At 43.1% G+C, this 20,078-nt stretch overlaps 9 protein-coding genes across 9 annotated transcripts in view; 5 read left to right on the forward strand and 4 right to left on the reverse strand.

The window, feature by feature from the left end:
• LOC125298313 (histone H1-like) overlaps positions 1–513 on the forward strand; it is a 1,985-nt gene extending 1,472 nt beyond the window's left edge. The window contains exon 2 of the mRNA XM_048249015.1: positions 5–513. Within this exon, the coding sequence (XP_048104972.1) occupies positions 5–513 (509 nt within the window). The remainder of the gene's footprint in view (positions 1–4) is intronic.
• Positions 514–1,681: 1,168 nt separating this feature from the next.
• On the forward strand, positions 1,682–2,068 carry LOC125298531 (histone H2A-like). Its single transcript, XM_048249316.1, has one exon. The coding sequence runs from the start codon at positions 1,682–1,684 to the stop codon at positions 2,057–2,059; it is 378 nt and encodes a 125-aa protein (XP_048105273.1). The 3' UTR covers positions 2,060–2,068.
• A 1,099-nt stretch (positions 2,069–3,167) lies between these two features.
• On the forward strand, positions 3,168–3,578 carry LOC125298526 (histone H3). The gene has a single exon (XM_048249310.1). It carries the CDS (start codon positions 3,168–3,170, stop codon positions 3,576–3,578), a length of 411 nt encoding a protein of 136 aa, XP_048105267.1.
• Positions 3,579–4,346: 768 nt separating this feature from the next.
• Positions 4,347–4,745, reverse strand: LOC125298541 (histone H2B-like). Its single transcript, XM_048249327.1, has one exon. It carries the CDS (start codon positions 4,743–4,745, stop codon positions 4,371–4,373), a length of 375 nt encoding a protein of 124 aa, XP_048105284.1. The 3' UTR covers positions 4,347–4,370.
• A 1,053-nt stretch (positions 4,746–5,798) lies between these two features.
• Positions 5,799–6,113, reverse strand: LOC125298559 (histone H4). The gene has a single exon (XM_048249341.1). It carries the CDS (start codon positions 6,108–6,110, stop codon positions 5,799–5,801), a length of 312 nt encoding a protein of 103 aa, XP_048105298.1. The 5' UTR covers positions 6,111–6,113.
• Positions 6,114–7,841: 1,728 nt separating this feature from the next.
• Positions 7,842–8,286, reverse strand: LOC125298542 (histone H2B-like). Its single transcript, XM_048249328.1, has one exon. The coding sequence runs from the start codon at positions 8,278–8,280 to the stop codon at positions 7,906–7,908; it is 375 nt and encodes a 124-aa protein (XP_048105285.1). The 5' UTR covers positions 8,281–8,286; the 3' UTR covers positions 7,842–7,905.
• A 1,206-nt stretch (positions 8,287–9,492) lies between these two features.
• LOC125298315 (histone H4) lies at positions 9,493–9,804 on the reverse strand. Its single transcript, XM_048249016.1, has one exon. The coding sequence runs from the start codon at positions 9,802–9,804 to the stop codon at positions 9,493–9,495; it is 312 nt and encodes a 103-aa protein (XP_048104973.1).
• Positions 9,805–11,139: 1,335 nt separating this feature from the next.
• Positions 11,140–11,527, forward strand: LOC125298550 (histone H2B-like). The gene has a single exon (XM_048249333.1). It carries the CDS (start codon positions 11,140–11,142, stop codon positions 11,512–11,514), a length of 375 nt encoding a protein of 124 aa, XP_048105290.1. The 3' UTR covers positions 11,515–11,527.
• A 996-nt stretch (positions 11,528–12,523) lies between these two features.
• LOC125298544 (histone H2B-like) lies at positions 12,524–12,982 on the forward strand. Its single transcript, XM_048249330.1, has one exon. The coding sequence runs from the start codon at positions 12,536–12,538 to the stop codon at positions 12,908–12,910; it is 375 nt and encodes a 124-aa protein (XP_048105287.1). The 5' UTR covers positions 12,524–12,535; the 3' UTR covers positions 12,911–12,982.
• The last annotated feature ends 7,096 nt before the right edge of the window (positions 12,983–20,078 follow it).

The following is a 20,078-nucleotide window of genomic DNA, read 5'->3' on the forward strand; positions in this document are numbered from 1 at the left end:
TCAGTTGCCAAGGCCATCTCTGCTTCCAAAGAGAAGAAAGGAGTTTCTCTGGCTGCACTGAAGAAAGCACTGGTGGCTGGTGGGTACGATGTGGAAAAGAACAACGCTCGTGTCAAGCTGGCCATCAAGAGTTTGGTCACCAAGGGAACTCTGGTCCAGACTAAAGGGACCGGCGCATCCGGCTCGTTCAAGCTGAACAAGAAACAGGCAGTGGAAAAGAAGCCGGTAAAGAAGGCAGCTAAAGCAAAGAAGCCTGCAGCGAAGAAACCGGCCGCGGTAAAGAAGCCCAAGAAGGCAGCAGCCAAGAAGCCTGCGGTCGCCAAAAAGTCTCCGAAGAAAGCAGCCAAGAAACCCGCCACACCGAAAAAGGCAACGAAGAGTCCGAAGGAAGCCAAGAAGCCCGCTGCACCCAAAAAGGCAGTGAAGAGCCCCAAGAAAGCAAAGGCAGCGAAACCCAAGGTGGCTAAGCCTAAAGCTGCCAAACCCAAAAAGGCTACACCTAAGAAGAAGTAAATGTTGCGCACATTCTTCTGGTCTATTACACCATGTGTACAGAAAGGCTCTTTTAAGAGCCACCCAAATGCTCTCTGAAAGCTTTCATTCCACCAGTGCCTGCTGGTAGGCAAAACATTATTTTTGCATTTGCTCACGATAGCTCACAAAACCTCTACTGCGTCATAGATCAAATTAATTCACAAGCTAGCCGAGAGGGACATTCTAACAAAAGCGAGTGGTATTACGTAGTGTGTAGGCAATTCACTAATGCAACACAAGTACTAATTAGCTGGCTCAATTTACCCCAGCCTTAGTGGCTCATCTAATCCCACAACCGCCATCTTGAAAGAACATGCCTCTCACAACAAGCCAAGGGTAACATTCATGATTTTGTTCAGCCCTCACATCATAGCTGAAGACGGAACCAATTAAGGTGTAAGTAATGCATCTGAATGTTCTAGTTACGTTTTCTCTAAAACACCTTAACTCTGGACATGAATAAAAGCCACCTGGAGAGCAAAACATATTTTTACACATTTTTCGGTTTACCACATTTGCCACAGATTGTAAGGAATGTTTCCCTCTTATTTAAAAAGCTGTCACGTGATAACATGTGTTTCCCAGAAAAAGGGGTGGCTCATCTTACCCCTATGCCTAATGGGTTGTGTATACAATTTTAAACATAATTAATTAATACATTATATTGGGTAATTTATTACGGTAACACAACATTGATTTCTACCTAATGTAACAGGTGCATCCAAACTTTAAACAAAGTATCCAGAACCTTGCCATACAACAGTTACATTGTAATAGCCAGTAGACTACCAGTGCCAAATGTGCCAAATTATGTCAGGAAGCCTCGTTGGTTTACTGCGTATTAAGTTGAACCTCTTGAAACTTCGCTGTCACTTTACGTGGGATTTTACTTCTCTGCTATGACATCTGGTAACATTTTTTGTGATTGAGCTGATGGTCTAAAAGGAAGGTGGAAGTGTTATACGCGCCAAATAGATTTTGAAATGATGTCACGTCACGCAACAAACTACACGTTAATTGGCTCTCACTATTGTATTGTTAGCCACTGAGGCATGAAGTAGCACAGCGTCGGTGTGGTATAATTATACATGCCTTGCCCCTTCTCAACATTTGAGTATTCGGATTAACTCGCAACATCTACTAAAAAATGAGCGGAAGAGGTAAAACCGGTGGCAAGGCCAGAGCAAAGGCCAAGACTCGTTCATCCAGGGCTGGACTTCAGTTCCCCGTGGGCCGTGTGCACAGACTGCTGCGAAAAGGCAATTATGCTCAGCGTGTCGGCGCCGGTGCACCGGTCTACTTGGCTGCAGTGCTCGAGTATCTGACTGCTGAAATCCTGGAGTTGGCTGACAACGCTGCCCGTGACAACAAGAAGACTCGTATCATTCCCCGCCATCTGCAGCTGGCTGTGCGTAACGACGAAGAGTTGAACAAACTGCTCGGCGGAGTGACCATCGCTCAGGGTGGTGTACTGCCCAACATCCAAGCTGTACTGCTACCCAAGAAGACTGAGAAGTCCAAGTAAACGTGCTCTTTTAAGTCTCCGAAACGAAGGCTCTTTTAAGAGCCACCCAAATAGCCATAAAAAAAAAATCCAAGATGCCTTAGCCATTGACCTGGTTTCTGTGAAGTCAAACATATTTACTCATACACATGTATATAAAGTAGGCGACTAAACCAAAGTCCTTTTAGGCAAGTCCCTCCACTCGGCGGTCATTTGACAACGCTTTTTGGACACTCGTAGGGCATCCATTTCGGCAGAAATGCGCGTGCGCAAGGCTTCGATGTCTTCACATCCCACCACATGATTGACTCAATGTATTCACATGTCGACGTTTTGCCTAGGAAGGGGTGGGATATGTGTCGATAACGGCCATCTTAGCGTGACAAACTAGCCCCATGCATTTCTATGGAGTATGTTTTTAGTACTGTGTCTCCACATTAGAAAGTCTCTGACTAAACTCAAAATGTCAAGTAGTAGGTGGCCTATCTGTCTGATAAGTCTGGTTGAAGAATAAACTGTTTCATTTATCACTCCGGACTGTTAATTATGAGGGGTCATCCCTATGTTCCCCGCTCGGGGTTAGGGGGTCCTATTTTCCCCGGTCCCATACAAAGCGGGGAACATAGGTACGCTCCCAATTATGAAGGGCTGCGAGATGTCTCTCGGCCCTCGTAGTTCAAGGTGATGACGCATCTCAATGATGTATGAAAAATAAGGCATATCAGAGGTAGTTTTGTTGTTTACTGTTTATAAACAAGCAGTTATTTGTAGGCTTTAACGTAGCAAATACAAGCTATACCTTAGGTCATTATTTTTGTTTGCACATGACGACCAACAAGTCAATTGTTTGTTTCTATTACAGCCTACATGCACTGACCGATGGAATGTTTCAGTATATTTATTTTAAGCATCATTTAAATTAAAGAGGTTTTATAAATAGTCCATCAACACAATGACATAGGCCATTACGGGGATGGGCTTTGTATTTTGAATTTCAGGCGGCACTCGGAAGACCAATCTGCGGAGACCAACAACCTGACGTACACAGGGGGAGGCTGAGACCGTAGGCCTTATATACCCAAGTTCCGCAATCGTGTTCATACTGTTCAATTCCGAAGAATACGTAGCAATGGCCAGAACAAAGCAAACTGCCCGCAAATCTACCGGAGGCAAGGCTCCGAGGAAGCAGCTCGCCACCAAAGCTGCGCGTAAAAGCGCACCTGCTACAGGTGGCGTGAAGAAGCCTCACCGTTACAGGCCTGGCACCGTGGCTCTGAGAGAAATCCGTCGTTACCAGAAGTCCACTGAGCTGCTGATCCGCAAGTTGCCCTTCCAGCGTCTGGTCAGGGAAATTGCCCAGGATTTCAAGACCGATCTGCGCTTCCAGAGCTCTGCTGTCATGGCTCTTCAGGAGGCTAGCGAGGCCTATCTGGTCGGTTTGTTCGAGGACACCAATCTGTGCGCCATCCACGCCAAGAGAGTCACTATCATGCCAAAGGACATCCAACTGGCTCGTCGTATCCGTGGGGAGCGTGCTTAAGTGATTTGAAGTCAGGAACCAAATATTCAAAGGCTCTTTTAAGAGCCACCCAAAGATGAAAAAAGCTGGTTTCCAATGCCATGGTTGTTTTTTTTGTTAATATTACTATTCTTTAACATATCTGCATGGCTCTGTACTTTCTAAGAAGTAGGTGTCGCGTGTTCTCTGCTAAATGTAATGGCAACAGGTGCAAGAGATAGATGCTAGCCAAGTTTAACATCTTCTACACGCTCATGTGATCACTCACATAGTGTTTCCATCACACGAATTTAAGTTTCGCGCTTGTCTACGTCGGAGTTTGAGCCACCCATGGGGACATTTTTGCCATGAGATTAAACTCAACATTTCGGGAATAAAGGTCGACTTTAATCTTTACATTCCGTCTTTATTCTTGACATTCGAAACTAGTAGGCTAATGCAAATAAACAAAATGAGACCACAACACAGCTGCAGTCTTCCTTGACGCACCTTCCTTTTAACGAACTGACGCAGCCGTGGAGAAAGATCAACGCTAAAAAATAAGGTAGGCTACCTTGCACAAAGTGCATAAAGAGTAGAATTCTAGAAAGTAGCATTTGATTGCTGGGCCGAAATCCTAACTGCTCTCTTAAATCAGATGTTGTCCCTATTTAATAACGCAACTTGTGTTATTAGTTTTAAGCTTTATTTCATATAATTATCTGATGCAAATCAATGCAGTGTAGTCAGTGTTTATATTGGAATTACTTTTAAAAGAGAACGTTGGTGGCTCTTAAAAGAGCCTTTGGTTTAAAGCGCGTTCAAAATCCGGCTTTACTTTGAGCTGGTATACTTGGTGACGGCCTTGGTTCCCTCGGACACGGCGTGCTTGGCCAGCTCACCGGGCAGAAGCAGACGCACTGCGGTCTGGATCTCCCTGGAAGAGATGGTGGAGCGCTTGTTGTAGTGAGCCAAGCGAGAAGCCTCTCCAGCAATGCGCTCGAAGATGTCGTTCACGAAGGAGTTCATAATGCCCATAGCCTTGGAAGAGATACCGGTGTCAGGATGGACCTGTTTCAAGACTTTGTACACGTAGATGGCGTAGCTCTCCTTCCTGCTCTTTCTGCGCTTCTTGCCACCCTTGCCGGCGGTCTTTGTCACGGCTTTTTTGGAACCCTTCTTAGGAGCAGGCTTGGCTGGATCAGGCATGTTGATGTCTCAACTGTCTGTTAGATAATCTGACTGTCCTCAAATTAGCCTGTTTATGTGTCAAGTTTAATGCAAATAGAGGACTGCGTCACTTTACACCCACGGCCAGAATTCTTTGTCATTTCCCTCCGAAATCAAATACCCAGACACGGTTGGTCGTTCTGAACCGAAGGGGCAGAATCTAGAAGGTTAGTACCACCCACAGACCATTGGTTTACACCACCTTCTTTTGTTTCTTTTCCCTCCCTTTTCTTTTGAATGAAAGGAATCCTTCGAAATGTATGGCAAATACCAAATGCCAAAAACATTAAGCGTTACATATCACTATTACATGTTCTCTCAGTCCCTTTGGGGCATTTCTCGACGGTAAAAAAAAGAAAACAACTGTTCTCTACTGCACTGTTTTTACTGCCATTGTTTTGACAGACATTTAACAGTATAAAAAACCAAGGCTTCTACATCATTGTGCAAAGGGAAATTACAAGTGAACAGTAACATATAGGAAACACTCCTTGACTGTAAAAGTAACTCTTTCTATACATCCTGACGTTCCTTCCAAAAATCCTTGATTACTAGATTCCGCTTTTTCCCTCTCTGTTAAAACCCTAGTTATGACACCGACTTGTTTAAGACTTTGTAATAGCACACACGACATTTGAGCATGTATTTTCGTTTTGTTTTGTTTGATCATTTGTGAACCCTGAGTTTAGCCTTATCTGATGTTGTTCTATGGCGCAATCATGGGTCGCACTTTATGATGAATTATTATAACAATATTGTTCTGGCGCTTCTTGGTTGTTTTGGAATGATTTTCATATGAATACATGGCTTTCTCTTAACTACCATGGGATGATTTCATGAGATGGTAAATGCCCCAGTCTCGGTCGTGTGACAACAAACTATATTGTTGTCAGGCAACTGCATGGAAGTGGAATATTCATAGCCTTTCCATAATTTAGATTACACTATAAATACAGGAACACAACCTTTTATGAGGAGTTGGGTGGCTCTTAAAAGAGCCTTTGTGTACAAGTCGAAGGAAAAATCTGATTTTTAACCACCAAAACCGTACAGTGTACGACCCTGGCGTTTCAGAGCATAGACGACATCCATGGCGGTCACAGTCTTTCTCTTGGCGTGCTCAGTGTAGGTGACGGCATCACGAATCACGTTCTCCAGGAAAACCTTTAACACACCACGGGTCTCCTCGTAGATGAGCCCAGAGATACGCTTCACACCACCACGGCGGGCCAGACGCCTGATTGCAGGCTTGGTGATTCCCTGGATGTTATCACGAAGGACTTTGCGGTGACGCTTTGCGCCACCTTTTCCAAGACCCTTTCCTCCTTTACCTCTGCCAGACATCTTTCAGACTTTTGAGACTAAAATTTGCACAAATGTGAAGTGGCAATGGCTTGCAACTCGTTCTAGTTTCCACAGAGAGGACCTTGTTGAAAACTACTAAGCACTGCCCCTTCATTCTCCCTCCTCTTTACAAAATGCCCACATCTTACTTGCAGCTGAGCTTCACCCAACCTCACAACGAAACAAAGTAGATCCGACATTGTTACTTTGCAGAAGTGTTTCTTAGCTCTACCTTAACATGTTCACGCATTTCCTGAAAGGTACTTTGACACGAATGTCTTTCAAACGTTGTTCGTTGGTAAGAGTGTAGCCAGAGACTTTCTAATGAGACACAGCTCTCAAAAAATCCTCCAGAATTGGGTTAGTTTGTAACGCAATTACATTGAGCCAATCATGTGGTGTGTTGTGAATACATAGTGGCAATCATGTGTTGTGTCTATTTACACCCCTGGTACGAATAGCCTTGGCCACACATCTGAGCTATTCACACCCTGTGACAACAACAAAAAGACTTTGCTCACGTGAACAAAAAACATGGTGGACATTGTTTAGGCAAGTCCCCCCCACTCGGCGGCCATATTGCAACGCGTTTTGGGCACTCATCGGGCATCCATTTCGGCAGAAATGCGCGTGCACAAGGCTTTACGACACCAACCGTGCTCCAGCGGCGAGTTCATAACACATGATTGGCACTATGTCTGTACAAACACAGCACATAATTGGCTCAATGTAGTCACACCACACCACATGATTGGCTCAATGTATACACATGTCGACGTTTTGGCGAGGTAGGGGTGGGATATTTGTAGACAACGGCCATATTGGCGTTACAAACTAGCTCCATGCATTTCTATGGAGGAATTTGAGTGCTGTGTCTCCTCATTAGAAAGTCATAAAGTCATGGCTAAAAAGTCATAAAGAAAGTCATAAAGTCGTGGCTAAAAGCCATATTTCCTAGTTCAGTAGAAATGTGTGAAATACTCTGAAGCAAACTTATCATAGAAATACTAAAATGTGCAGCTATAACCAAAGTCCTTTTAGGCAAGTCCCTCCACTTGGCGGCCATATGGCAACGCTTTTTGGGCACTCGTCGGGCATCCATTTCGGCAAGGCTTCACGACACCAATCTTGCTCCAGCGGCGAGATCACAACACACTATTGGCACGATGTCTCCATAACACACCATATGATTGGCTCAATGTATTCACATCACACCATATGATTGGCTCAATGTATTCACATCACACCATGTGATTGGCTCAATGTATTTTCATGTCAACGTTTTGCCGAGTAGGGGGTGTGATACGTGTAGTAACGGCCATATTGACGTTAAGAAACTAGCCTCATGCATTTCTATGGAGGGTTTTTTGAGTGCTGTGTCTCATTAGAAAGTTTCTGGTATAACTTTGAAAATAATCCTTTGAGATGTAGAGGCTCACAAGATCAGTGAATACGGACAAAGCGAGGGGGTCCAGTGGAGGCACCAGTACTATTTATAACTAATAGCAACTGCAACTCATGCATCTCACATACACACGATGTCCAACACACACACAAACACATTCAGCACAAATACAGTCACCTAATGCCACTTTTTTATTATTATTATGCCCGCCGTGCCGCGAAGCAGCGGTCATGTCGGTTTAGACAGTTTTTTTTTTTAGTTTTTTTTTAAAAAAGGTACACACACCACCTCGGGCCCGCCCTTGCCGCTTGAGGCTATATTGTTGGATTTACCATTTAGAGAACGTGGGTGGCTCTTAAAAGAGCCTTTGGGTTGATGGTATAGCACAATTCACTTGGAGCTGGTGTACTTGGTGACAGCCTTGGTTCCTTCTGAGACGGCGTGCTTAGCCAGCTCACCGGGCAGAAGCAGACGCACTGCGGTCTGGATCTCCCTGGAAGAGATGGTGGAGCGCTTGTTGTAGTGAGCCAAGCGTGAGGCCTCTCCAGCGATACGCTCGAAGATGTCGTTCACAAAAGAGTTCATGATACCCATAGCCTTGGAAGAAATACCGGTATCCGGGTGGACCTGCTTCAGGACTTTGTACACATAGATGGCATAGCTCTCCTTCCTGGACTTTCTGCGTTTCTTGCCTCCCTTAGCGGCAGTCTTCGTCACGGCTTTCTTAGAGCCCTTCTTTGGGGCTGGCTTAGCTGGATCAGGCATGTTGTTGTCTCGAATGTCAGTTCGATAGTCTGCTCGACACATCAAGCTATCTGGTATATATGCCGTTCTATGTAAATACAAGACTGCGTCACTTTACACACCCACGACCAGAATGGCTGCAATGTCCCGCCTAAATAAAATACCCAGACACGATTGGTCATTTTGAATAGAAGGGCGCCGTCAGTGAGAGAAGGTTAGCGCCACCCACAGATCATCAGTTTACACAACCTTTTGTGTTTCCTTTCCCGCATTTTTCTTTTGAATGAAGGACATCTATGGCAAATACTTTACATTTGGCGTTACACTTCATGATTACAGTTTCTCTCACTGACTTTTTTTCTCGAAAATTTCTCGAATCACTACCGTTTACACAACAAAACTTTACTATAAAAATGTGTCTACTGTTTTTATTACAATTTGTTGAGACATTTTTACAGTATAAAGAAAATAGTAGCCATTTACAGCATCTTGCAAATTATTATTTTGCAAAGTATGCTTTTTTTGCAAAAGATGTTTTCCACATCTGGAAATTAATATACAACATTGCCGTCAGCCAACTGTACGGGAGTGGGGTATTTTAAATTCATTTAAATAATCTGTAAAAAGTCAAATACAGCCTTTTCTAAGGAATTAAGTGGTTAAAACCCATTGGGTAGATTTGTGCACCACTGTAAGACAGATTCACTGTTAAAAGTAAATATTTCTACACATCCTGACGTTTCTATCTGTCAGGCCATAAAGGCATAAACGCTCGGACAGATAATGAAAACTGGTCATCTAGTTGGACAACTAGTTTTAAACACGTTTGCATGTAATACTCAAGCGATGGCCTTTTTGTTTTATGGGGTAGGACTATTCAACATGGGACCAGTATACCAGAACCAGAACTTCAGGCTAATAACAATGGTGTTATTCTGTAGCGCACACATGGCGTCTCACCATAGATTTGAGGTTATTGCAGTTTATTTATTTGTATGTGAAGGTAGATTCTCATGACTTACTATAGGCAACCATGGATGACTGCATGTTAAACGTTTCATATGATCACAATGACCCAGTCTTCTAACAATGACATTGTTATCAGTCAACAGTAAGAAAGTGAGGCATTTAATCATTCAACTGATCTGTTAATTCTCGAATACAGCCTTTTAAAAGTAATTGGGTGGCTCTTAAAAGAGCCTTTGGGTTCATGTCAACGAATAGATTGCATATTTATCCACCAAAACCGTATAGAGTACGACCCTGGCGTTTCAGAGCATAGACGACGTCCATAGCGGTCACAGTTTTTCTCTTTGCGTGCTCGGTGTAGGTAACGGCATCACGAATTACATTCTCCAAGAAAACCTTCAACACACCACGGGTCTCCTCGTAGATGAGACCAGAGATTCGCTTCACACCACCACGGCGAGCTAGACGCCTAATCGCAGGTTTGGTGATACCCTGGATGTTATCACGAAGAACTTTGCGGTGACGCTTTGCGCCTCCTTTTCCAAGACCTTTGCCTCCTTTACCTCTTCCGGACATTTTTGAGACTGCTTGCGACTGAAAGCTGCACGAATGTAGAAAGCATGTTCCGTGCAACTCGTGGTAGTTTCCACAGAGAGGACGTTGGTGAAAACTACTAAGCACGACCCCCTTCACTGTCCCTCCTTTTACGGAATGGAGACTGCGCGGGCATTTAGCGAACATACGTCTCCAAAAAATGTTTTCTATTCGACGTGTTTTAAAGGTCATGTGCTGACTTAACTGAAATTGCAAACAATTTTCTAGAGTCTTCTTTACATGTTTTGGAAAGGTCATCCAGATTGTTATTTTTGTTGCATCGGCTACTTGGGTTAATGTTTCGGATCAGCTTACGCCATTCATATTTTGTCTATCTAATGAAACTTAGGAAAGATAAGTATTAGGAGTCCAAGTAGCCAAGCTGAAGGAAAACATTTATGTTTTGTTCTCGTTGTTATTATTTTCATTATTAGTCTAAGGAATATCTCCCCGTAAAAGTGTTTAATTTGTGCACATTGACTGGTATTTTTACAAGGCCAGTTACAGCTCAACAATTAAGACCCATTTGGCCCACTCACAAACGGCATGCAACTGTGTATGTATTCGGTATCTGGAACTGTTCCACGCAAAACTGTCACATCCATAAGGCCAACTAAATACCATGCCATTGTGTTGGCGTTATGGATGTGACAGTTTTGCGCGGAATTGCCCAATTTACTACTAACATCAGAGAAGAGGGTTTGATGGATCAGAGGACATGTATCAGATTATCTCATCTCTTATCGCGGTATTTAATCGGTTAATATAGACTATTTTGATGTAAAGTCACGTGTAGGCTAAAGTGTAAAGTGATTTGGTTGCGTTTTCATAATAATAATAAGTAGTAGTATTGTGCAAGATATCAATATTTAATTAATTTGCTCTGCTTAAGAGAAAACAACAGCGAATGGTTTTATTTAAGTCCTGCTCAGTGGGTATATAGGATTCTCTTAAAATCACTATGATGGCAAACTGGGTGCAGATTTAATAAGCAGAGTTGAGGTTATACATGTTTGTGTGAACATTGGTAAGCTTATATACTTTTTATTTTAAAAAAGTGCACTAATTCCATTGCTCCTTTCATAATGGGGGAAAAGTGCGGGAACAGTTGCTAAAGTGTAGAGTTAAACAAAGGTGCAGTGGGCGACGCCTACTGTCCAGGCGGACCATCCTCTGGGCCTTAAAATTACTAACCCTTGTCTATTGGTCGTGTTCGCCAAGAGGCGTAAGTGACACGCCCATCAGACATTGTATATATTGGGTCAAAACTCTCTTCACAGCACTGACGTTTTCGTTTGAGTAATCAGTGGAAACAAGATGCCTGAGCCAGCAAAGTCCGCCCCGAAAAAGGGCTCCAAGAAAGCCGTGACCAAGTCATCTGGGAAAGGTGGCAAGAAGCGCAAGAGGACCAGGAAGGAGAGCTACGCCATCTATATCTACAAAGTTATGAAGCAGGTCCACCCCGACACCGGTATCTCTTCCAAGGCGATGGGTATCATGAACTCCTTCGTGAACGACATCTTTGAACGCATCGCTGGAGAGTCTTCCCGTCTGGCTCATTACAACAAGCGTTCCACCATCTCTTCCAGGGAGATCCAGACTGCAGTGCGTCTGCTTCTGCCCGGTGAGCTGGCCAAGCACGCCGTCTCTGAAGGAACCAAGGCTGTCACCAAGTACACCAGCTCCAAGTAAAGTGTTACACTTATCAACCCAAAGGCTCTTTTAAGAGCCACCCACATGGCCGTTCTAAAAGCATTTCTGATTTCATGTTAATCTGCACATTGTTTAGTCTAAATAATGGGTAGCTGCGCCTGGCTTCGAGAAACTCTTATGTTGGTAGGCCCCTAGGGTTTTGAACAGCTAACGTGAAGTAGACCCCCTCGTTCGTGCAGTTGACCTTTGGACGCTGTCTTGGCGCTTCTTGAGTCAAGTCTTGCTATACAAAAACAACCACATCTTCCATCAGTATGAACTGTCTTTAAAAGCGAATGTGGGTTGCAATATGAATTAATTTGAATTAAAGCTGTGAATATAAAAAGTCATAGAGCGCCCATTACATGCCCATACACTGTTCTCGTCCGCAGTAGCCTATTCTGTTTGTCTTTAGGAGAGCGGTGACCATTCAGCCTAGTGGTACTCTGTAGTTCATTTCAATAGGCCTACTTAGTTAAATTTACTCATGTCTGATTAAAAGCAGACCAAACCCTCTATAACGCCAGTAGCCTAAATGGCGTTTGTGAATAAAACCACAGACCCAAACGTACAAGCATCCCCTTATTCTAAAATAATCCTGGAATCTATCGTTGTCTAACCTGAACAATGGTGTTGCAATGACATTATGTTCTGTAACTTGTGTCAGATTATATTTAGCCTACTGGAAATACTGGTATCACTAAGAGTAGACTATCGCTTAATTCACACAAGGGGCTTTCATTAAATATGGTTTATTTTTCAAAACAAAAAAATCCACAGATGTTCTAAAAGTGCGGGAAGGTGACAAAGAGGGGGGGTTCGTGCTGTGGGCGGTGCTGGTTGTACAGACGGACCACCCCCTGCGATTCAAACTAACCAACCCATTGGTTAATTTAGGAGGGAAATCGTTCAGTAATCTGGTCTTGGTCGTTTTCGGTTATAAATTAGAATAGGGCGTTGTATATATAGGTGGCACCTAAGTTATTTCAGCCATCTAGGAAGGATTCAGTAAGCAGACAGTATGCCAGAGCCAGCGAAGTCCGCCCCGAAAAAGGGATCCAAGAAAGCCGTGACTAAGTCGGCTGGAAAAGGAGGTAAGAAGCGCAAGAGGACCAGGAAAGAAAGCTACGCCATCTACATCTACAAAGTCATGAAGCAGGTCCATCCCGACACCGGTATTTCTTCCAAGGCTATGGGTATCATGAACTCCTTCGTGAATGATATTTTCGAGCGCATTGCTGGAGAGTCTTCCCGTCTGGCTCACTACAACAAGCGTTCTACCATTACCTCAAGAGAGATTCAGACTGCAGTGCGTCTGCTTCTGCCTGGTGAGCTTGCAAAGCACGCCGTTTCCGAGGGAACGAAGGCCGTGACCAAGTACACCAGCTCCAAGTAAAACGAATCTAACAAGTCTTAACCCAAAGGCTCTTTTAAGAGCCCCCCACGTTCTCTTTAAAAAGCATTTCTCCTAATGGTGTAAGATGTAGACCCAGATTTAAATAAAATTTAAAGTTGTTAGTCGCTTCTCAATTCTGCAGGAATTTTTCAGACAAGAATGACATACGTTTACGTGCGTGTGGTTGTGCTGCCAACTACAATAGTTTACATGTTGCGTAGTCAAGGAATATGGTAGTCTAGTGCACATCATATTTAGTAAGAAAAATGTGTGGGCAACGCAGTTGCAAAATGTAGCCTTCTGGGAACTAGACTTGATATTTACATCACTGGCCCCTAGGAGGCGCTCTGAGCCTTGCAATGATCACCCATGTGACCATCTGCCTCAGAATAGCCAAAGTCCTTTTAGGCAAGTCCCTCCACTCGGCTATATACCAACGTTTTATGGGCACTCATCGGGCACAGTCTTTGGGTCGAACTGCGCGTGCGCAAGGCTTCACGACACCAATCTTGCTCCAGCGGCGAGATCACAACACATAATTGACACGATGTCTTCACAACACACCATATGATTGGCTCAATGTATTCACATCACACCACATGATTGGCTCAATGTATTCACATGTCGACGTTTTGCCGAGGAAGGGGTGGGATATGTGTAGACAACGGCCATATTGGCGTGACAAACTAGCCCCATGCATTTCTATGGAGTATTTTTTGAGTGCTGTGTCTCCACATTAGAAAGTCTCTGGAATAGCTTACTAACAGAGTTGCCTACAAATGCATTGACACAATTTTAAGAACTCAATTTTGTCTTGACTTGGCATAGAAAAACTCCAACAGCATGCAAAATATTGGGAAAAGCACTTCTGCCAAAATTAACTCTTCTGAAATGTCTGTTTTAGCAGCAACACTGCACTCTAATATCAAATCAACTGTAAATGTGATTTTGATGGCAATGTCTTTTCAAACATGTCCGCCGAATCACGAGTCTAATAATTAGACTCTAATTAGAGACTAGGCAAAGTTAAATCACACACATCCATGTATTTCGGATGCAGGATCAAAAATGTTAGAGTTCAAAGAAAAGTGAAGATATGCACACCAGAGAGCTGCATGCCTGGAAGAAAAAAAAAGTGTCATGGCCTACCTGTTATTTTGTATATTAAAGCAGAGACTTTCTAATGAGGAGACAGCACTCAAAAAATCCTCCATAGAAATGCATAGGGCTAGTTTGTGACGCCAATATGGCCGTTGTCTACACATATCCCACCCCTTCCTCTGCAAAATGGCGACACGTGAATACATTGAGCCAATCATGTGGTGTGATGTGAATACATTGAGCCAATCATATGTTGTGTTGTGAAGACATCTTCCCAATCATGTGTTGTGAACTCGCCACTGGAGCAAGATTGGTGTCGTGAAGCCTTGCGTGTATTTCTGCTGAATAGGATGCCCGACGAGTGCCCAAAAAGCGTTGCTATATGGCCGCTGAGTGGAGTGACTTGCCTGGATACGGATATGGTCGTAGCGCTGGCCTATTGCATGCCTAGGCAGTTTGAAAGACAATTCTCTGCCGGCCCTTTGGATTAAGCGAGGTGAATGGTTCGATTCCAGACTATACATTTCAATGATATAGGACGGCCCGCCAGGCTACCAAAACATCTGACTCTAAATAGTATTTTCTAATGTATGGGATGATAGAGAAACATAGCCACAGTCCCTTCTTTAATTCTGTCTTTCTGTATTGTCTCAGCATAATTAAACAATACATTTTTAATCTGGCTTCATTCAATTTTCAGATTCTGTGTTTTGTAATAGATGCAAATTATGGTACATTTTATGAATACATGCCTAATTTGCATATACATAAAATCTCAAAAACTTGTAATACATTTTTTCTTTTGCATGATGTCACTAATCAACTGGCGAAGTTTCATAATGATAGCTATTAATTGAAAAATCTCCCCTCAATTGCAGCCTGGTTGCAGCACAATGCCCTGCAATTGCCGTCATCAAGGCCTCGACTGCTCTCCTAGAGTGTTGGTCACAACAATCTTGAAAAAATATATGTTCCACTCCATCTACGGTGGTAGACTTTTAGCATCTGATTCAGGAGGGTATTAGGACCAATAAAAACTATGAGACATTTCTGTTGCAAATATTTTGTCTTTTTGGGCTAGATTGACTGGCCTACCGGGAATACCCTGACCTTCACAATTGTACTATTGAGAGTGGGTCTGGAAAAGGTTCATTGACTTACAACTTCTAGCAGAGGCGTAACTAGCAGTGAAATGAAACTTAACCCTTGCAAGGTACTCGGGTCTGTGGGACCCGTTTTCAATGATTGCTAAAAGAAAAAATATGTTATTTATTATTTCTTCTAACTCAAATTCATTGGCCTTGGCTCATTTTCTGTGAAGAACATAAAAACCCCCATCGAAAATATGTTGGTAGCATCGGCTAACTAGCGCCAGATTTCCGAGTGCAGGGGACAAGCCGAGATGAGGTATGAGACAAAAGTTCACACACGGTATCATGTTTCAACATACTTTAGGTCAATATCAGACCGAACTTCGGTTGCATCGATGGCAAAAGTGAACTTGAAATGTATCGTGTGTAAAGTCTCCGAATCGATAAAAACCGACTTGTAGCTATACTTCAACTCATTTAGAAGTAGGACCTAGTCCCTAGCGACAGAAAATGTTATCTAGTGACTAGCGAAAAATTTGGCATCTTCTCGCAAGGATCTTAATTTAAAATACAATTCATTCATACTGCGAGATGGGGACTTCTACTGCCTTGTTACTGCCAATGCTCTTTGTTCATAATTTTCGATAATTTTCCATTTGGAGGAAGTTGTAATGTGTAGCCTACCTTTGTGATTTTTTGTTATTTTTTTTGTAATTGGTCATAGGAAGAGCAGCACTCTTTCTGTTTATGGCCAGAGACTTTCTGATGAGGAGACACAGCACTCAAAAAACCCTCCATAGAAATGCATGGGGCTAGTTTGTAACGCCAATATGGCCGTTACTACACATATCACACCCCTTCCTCGGCAAACCGTCAACGTGTGAATACATTGAGCCAATCATGTGGTGTGTTATGAAGACATTTTGCCAATCATGTGTTGTGAACTCGCCGCTGGAGCAAGATTGGTGTCGTGAAGCCTTGCTCACGCGCATTTCTGCCGAAGAGGATGCCCGATGAGTGCCCAAAAAGCGTTGCTATATGGCCGCCGAGTGGAGGGACTTGCCTAAAAGGACTTTGTTATGGCTGAGTTGTCCCTCCTGTTCATAGCGTGAAGCACATACTATAAATGGAGAGTGATCTGTACAGGAAATCTTTACAACTTTTGGATCCATTGATCAGCTTGTAACTGCCAAAAGGCACCGCTGCTTTGAGTTTAGGTAATTGTCCCGTTGTACCTGTTAAAATTGTGAACATGAACTATCCGTACCTATGTCTTCCATAGCATAATATTTTTCTGCATCGCATTGCAGATGGGAGAATCGTATTGTATCTTATCGGTGGTTGTCTCATATGAATCTTTAAAGCTGCAGTTGGCAAGATTTTTTTGATCATATTCACTGAAACCGACACTATGCTCTGACAGAACAACATAAATCAGCCGGTTTTAGAAAAAAACCCACACTTCTACCTCCACCTAGAGCCTGTTATTTGTTTCGCAAAAATCCACAGCTCCCGGTTCCTGTGGTCCAATCAGAGCAGGGCTGTTTGAAATCTGACTGTCAATCACAGTCTGGTGCAGTCTGGTGCGCACTGACGAGCACAAACTCGATGAGAGAGTGCTCGGTGGTAGTGGGGGAGGGGCATGGGAGTTGTAAACATTCAATCTGTCAGACTTCGTCTCGTTGGCAGTGTATCGAAAGGTGTATCGTATCGCCTCAGTGATGAAGATGCACACCCCTAGTCTGTGTGTCTATATGTGTGCGTGTCTGAGTGTAAGTGTCTGTGTGGGAATGTTGTCTTTCTGCACCTGTTATTCCCACACAAAGTTACAAAATCGTTACATTTCAAGCACTTTCACCTGTTCTGATTAAGTTCTGGGAAATAAGCATCGGTACAGGGTAAATAGCAAATATGAACCATAAATGATGTCTATATCATTGAGGTAAAGTAAACATCTGTTAAGTATTATTACATAAATTGTTATGGCTGTATTGATTTAAAAGCCTAATAATGTGGTGGGTCCACCAGGCCAAGGAACATTGGCTGACTAACAAAAATATGAACACCTTACAAGGTTTAAATTGGTACATACAAACTTTTACCAAATCGTTTCAAAAGTGTAGCCATCTTGTAAACAAAGGTTTAAATGCACATTGCAGTTGTTTACTCAATTCCAAAGTAATACACGTCCATGCCGGCTTAGCGACTATATTTGCGTGCCTGTGTTTTATGGACTTCAGTGGCCTCTTTGCCAGATGGACCTGCAGAATAAATCCCAATCTTGCCGAAAGTTCGTATGGGTATTCCCAGGCTAAACAATAGTGCCATATTGTAGAAAATCAAAATCAATTAGAAAAAAATGGGCGGGGGTGTCCCATGCCCACATCCACGGCTGAAGTGCCCTTGAGCAAGGCACCTAACCCCTCACTGCTCCGCTCCGAGCGCCGCTGTAGAGACCAAATTCAAAATCAAAAGACTATATACTTATACTTATACGCTCTCTCCCCCTATCATAAATTGAATGACAAAACGACAGATTATTGTTCCTATTCTTGCCACGGAGGAAAAGAAAATCATGACCTTTTTCCAGGTTTCTCTCTGGTTTCCTTATGAGGCAGTGAGGGATGTATCAAATGTTATCAAAAGTGTTTTTTTCCCCTGTTATTTTAATAAGCGGAAATATTAGTTGCTGGTGTTCCTGTTGTAAAATTAGTTTGGTTCTTTCATACATGTTCCAGAAGCTTCTTAGCCTTCACGCTACGTTCCTAATTGCAGCTCTTGGCCATGCAGTTGTCTCTATGCCCAAATAAAGCATTTACATTCCATCTCTCTCTCTCTCTCTCTCTCTCTCTCTCTCTCTCTCTCTCTCTCTCTCTCTCTCTCTCTTTCTCTTTCTCTCTCTTTCTTTCTTCTAACAGACAAACTTTGAATTAATCAAATGGACTGTAACGGTCACTACCACATGCACACACATACACAAGCACACAGACACACTCACTCACTCTTGAAGAAAAAGATGCACATTCTATTGCTAGTTCAAACTGCTTACTTTACTGCCTGAGTTTTGTTCAGTCATGTGAGGACACACACGTCTCCCTCTCATTTCACAGAGGAGCTCATTAATTTCCCCAGACCCAACTTTTAGCAGGAAGCATGAATAGAGGCTAAGCTTACTATTTGCTCCTAGAACAAAAAAAAAAGATTCAACACTAACTGTTTACACACCTTATTTATGACCTTCAACTGAATAACAAATGAAAGAGCAGCAATGCAGTCCTTGCTATCAGAGGTGCTAAGGCGTGAAGCTAATTGTTTGTTTTAACATAGTTAGACAATGTCCTTATGCTCCTGAATGCTTTACAAGGTTCTGTTCAATCGTGTTTCTTGTTCTCTTATATATATATATATATTTCTACCATTAATGCATAACAAGTCCAATTGGAGCTAGGCTAACTAAGCGATACAAAACAGAGACACACAGAACCCAGAAGTTCCCACATGGCCAGGGATAGAGTACAGAAAAAAAGACAATAGCAGATCAATCAACCCAATTAACCCAATACATTATTTTTACCTTGGCATGTACATCAGTCATGGTTCCTATGCGCAGGGAAATGACCCTACCCCAAGAGTTGAAATAGTTATAGGAACTGCGATCAAAGGAACTAAATAATCCCCAGTTCCATGCTGTCCGAATGTGCGGGAAAAGGGGTTCTAGGAACTGTATGTTCTGGGAACTGCAAAAAGTTCCTACGGTGCATAAGGGCCTAATGTCTCGGCTGAAAGTACAGGGTTGGTCCATCAAAGAGGAATAAGTAGGCACAGCTTTGTTTGTCTTCATTTCTGACATAATTTCCAGTCCACGTCTTCATCGCCGCGTTGTCCCCAGGCTGTCATCAAGTACGGGTGAGGTCACCTCTTATCCCATGGGACTAGATCCAACCATGCCTATTTCATTCTTTACCTAACGACCCCATTTGGTACAGTTGGTTTGTGTTTTCGTCTAGATTAAAAAAATGATTTCCATCCCCCTCGCCCCTTACAGAACTGACCGAATAGACTGACACCAGAAAGGAAGAGTTGTCCATGACATGGCACTTGGGAGATGGAAGTGGACTCTACGGATATGATGTAAGCGCAAAGTCTGGAAATATGGACAGAGGGTTTTCAAGAGTTCACATGTTCTTTTCAGGACTTGGAATCCAAGTGTAGTTCCTTTTCTAAGTGGCTTCCCGCTTGTCGGACCATTTTTGCACCATATTCCTAAACAGCCCACTGAATCATTTAAAAACTTATTAAAACATACTTGACAATATGACAATAATATCTAAGGGTACTTATACTGTCTTTAAATCAATACCAATTGAATAGAGAATAGAGTACTCTTGATAGTAACCAAATCGTAAATTGGTACATTAAATAATTCAAATCAACATACAGCAAGACATATCTCCACAGCATTCGCAGAGTGTATAGCAAACTTTGAGTCGTATTATGACACACAAACCACCTAGGCTTTTAAATTACCTGTTTATGAACTATGTATCTATCATCAACTCTACCATTGTTACTGCCCTTTATTACCATGTGTGTGTGTGTGTGTGTGTGCGTGCGTGCGTGCGTGCGTGCGTGCGTGCGTGCGTGCGTGAAGTGTAAGCAGAAGCAGAGGGGCGGCTGGTCAGTGCACAGGCCCGATGGCAGCGGTCTGCATTTTCCACTCTCGCTGTGCAGGCACACAGTGTGACTCACAGGACAATGACATGCCGCATTCACTGTAAATCTCTCGGCTCACTCACTCTCTCCGTCTCTGCCTCCATCTGTCACCATACAACTTCATCCCTATGTGTGTGTGTCTCTCTCTCTCTCTCTTCTATATAACCCTATCTCTCTCAGCCACATATCTTACTCTCTCTCTCTTTCCCCCCTTCTCTATCTCACTCTCTCCTCTCTCTCTCTCTCTGTCTCTGTCTCTGTCT

The sequence above is a fragment of the Alosa alosa genome, chromosome 7, assembly GCF_017589495.1.
Source record: "Alosa alosa isolate M-15738 ecotype Scorff River chromosome 7, AALO_Geno_1.1, whole genome shotgun sequence".
Lineage (NCBI taxonomy): Eukaryota > Metazoa > Chordata > Actinopteri > Clupeiformes > Clupeidae > Alosa > Alosa alosa.

What these genes read in the sequence shown, in the direction of transcription:
- LOC125298531 (XM_048249316.1), top strand. Translation starts at nt 1,682, where the DNA reads ATGAGCGGAAGAGGTAAAACCGGTGGCAAGGCCAGAGCAAAGGCCAAG.
- LOC125298526 (XM_048249310.1), top strand. Translation starts at nt 3,168, where the DNA reads ATGGCCAGAACAAAGCAAACTGCCCGCAAATCTACCGGAGGCAAGGCT.
- LOC125298541 (XM_048249327.1), bottom strand. Translation starts at nt 4,745, where the DNA reads ATGCCTGATCCAGCCAAGCCTGCTCCTAAGAAGGGTTCCAAAAAAGCC.
- LOC125298559 (XM_048249341.1), bottom strand. Translation starts at nt 6,110, where the DNA reads ATGTCTGGCAGAGGTAAAGGAGGAAAGGGTCTTGGAAAAGGTGGCGCA.
- LOC125298542 (XM_048249328.1), bottom strand. Translation starts at nt 8,280, where the DNA reads ATGCCTGATCCAGCTAAGCCAGCCCCAAAGAAGGGCTCTAAGAAAGCC.
- LOC125298315 (XM_048249016.1), bottom strand. Translation starts at nt 9,804, where the DNA reads ATGTCCGGAAGAGGTAAAGGAGGCAAAGGTCTTGGAAAAGGAGGCGCA.
- LOC125298550 (XM_048249333.1), top strand. Translation starts at nt 11,140, where the DNA reads ATGCCTGAGCCAGCAAAGTCCGCCCCGAAAAAGGGCTCCAAGAAAGCC.
- LOC125298544 (XM_048249330.1), top strand. Translation starts at nt 12,536, where the DNA reads ATGCCAGAGCCAGCGAAGTCCGCCCCGAAAAAGGGATCCAAGAAAGCC.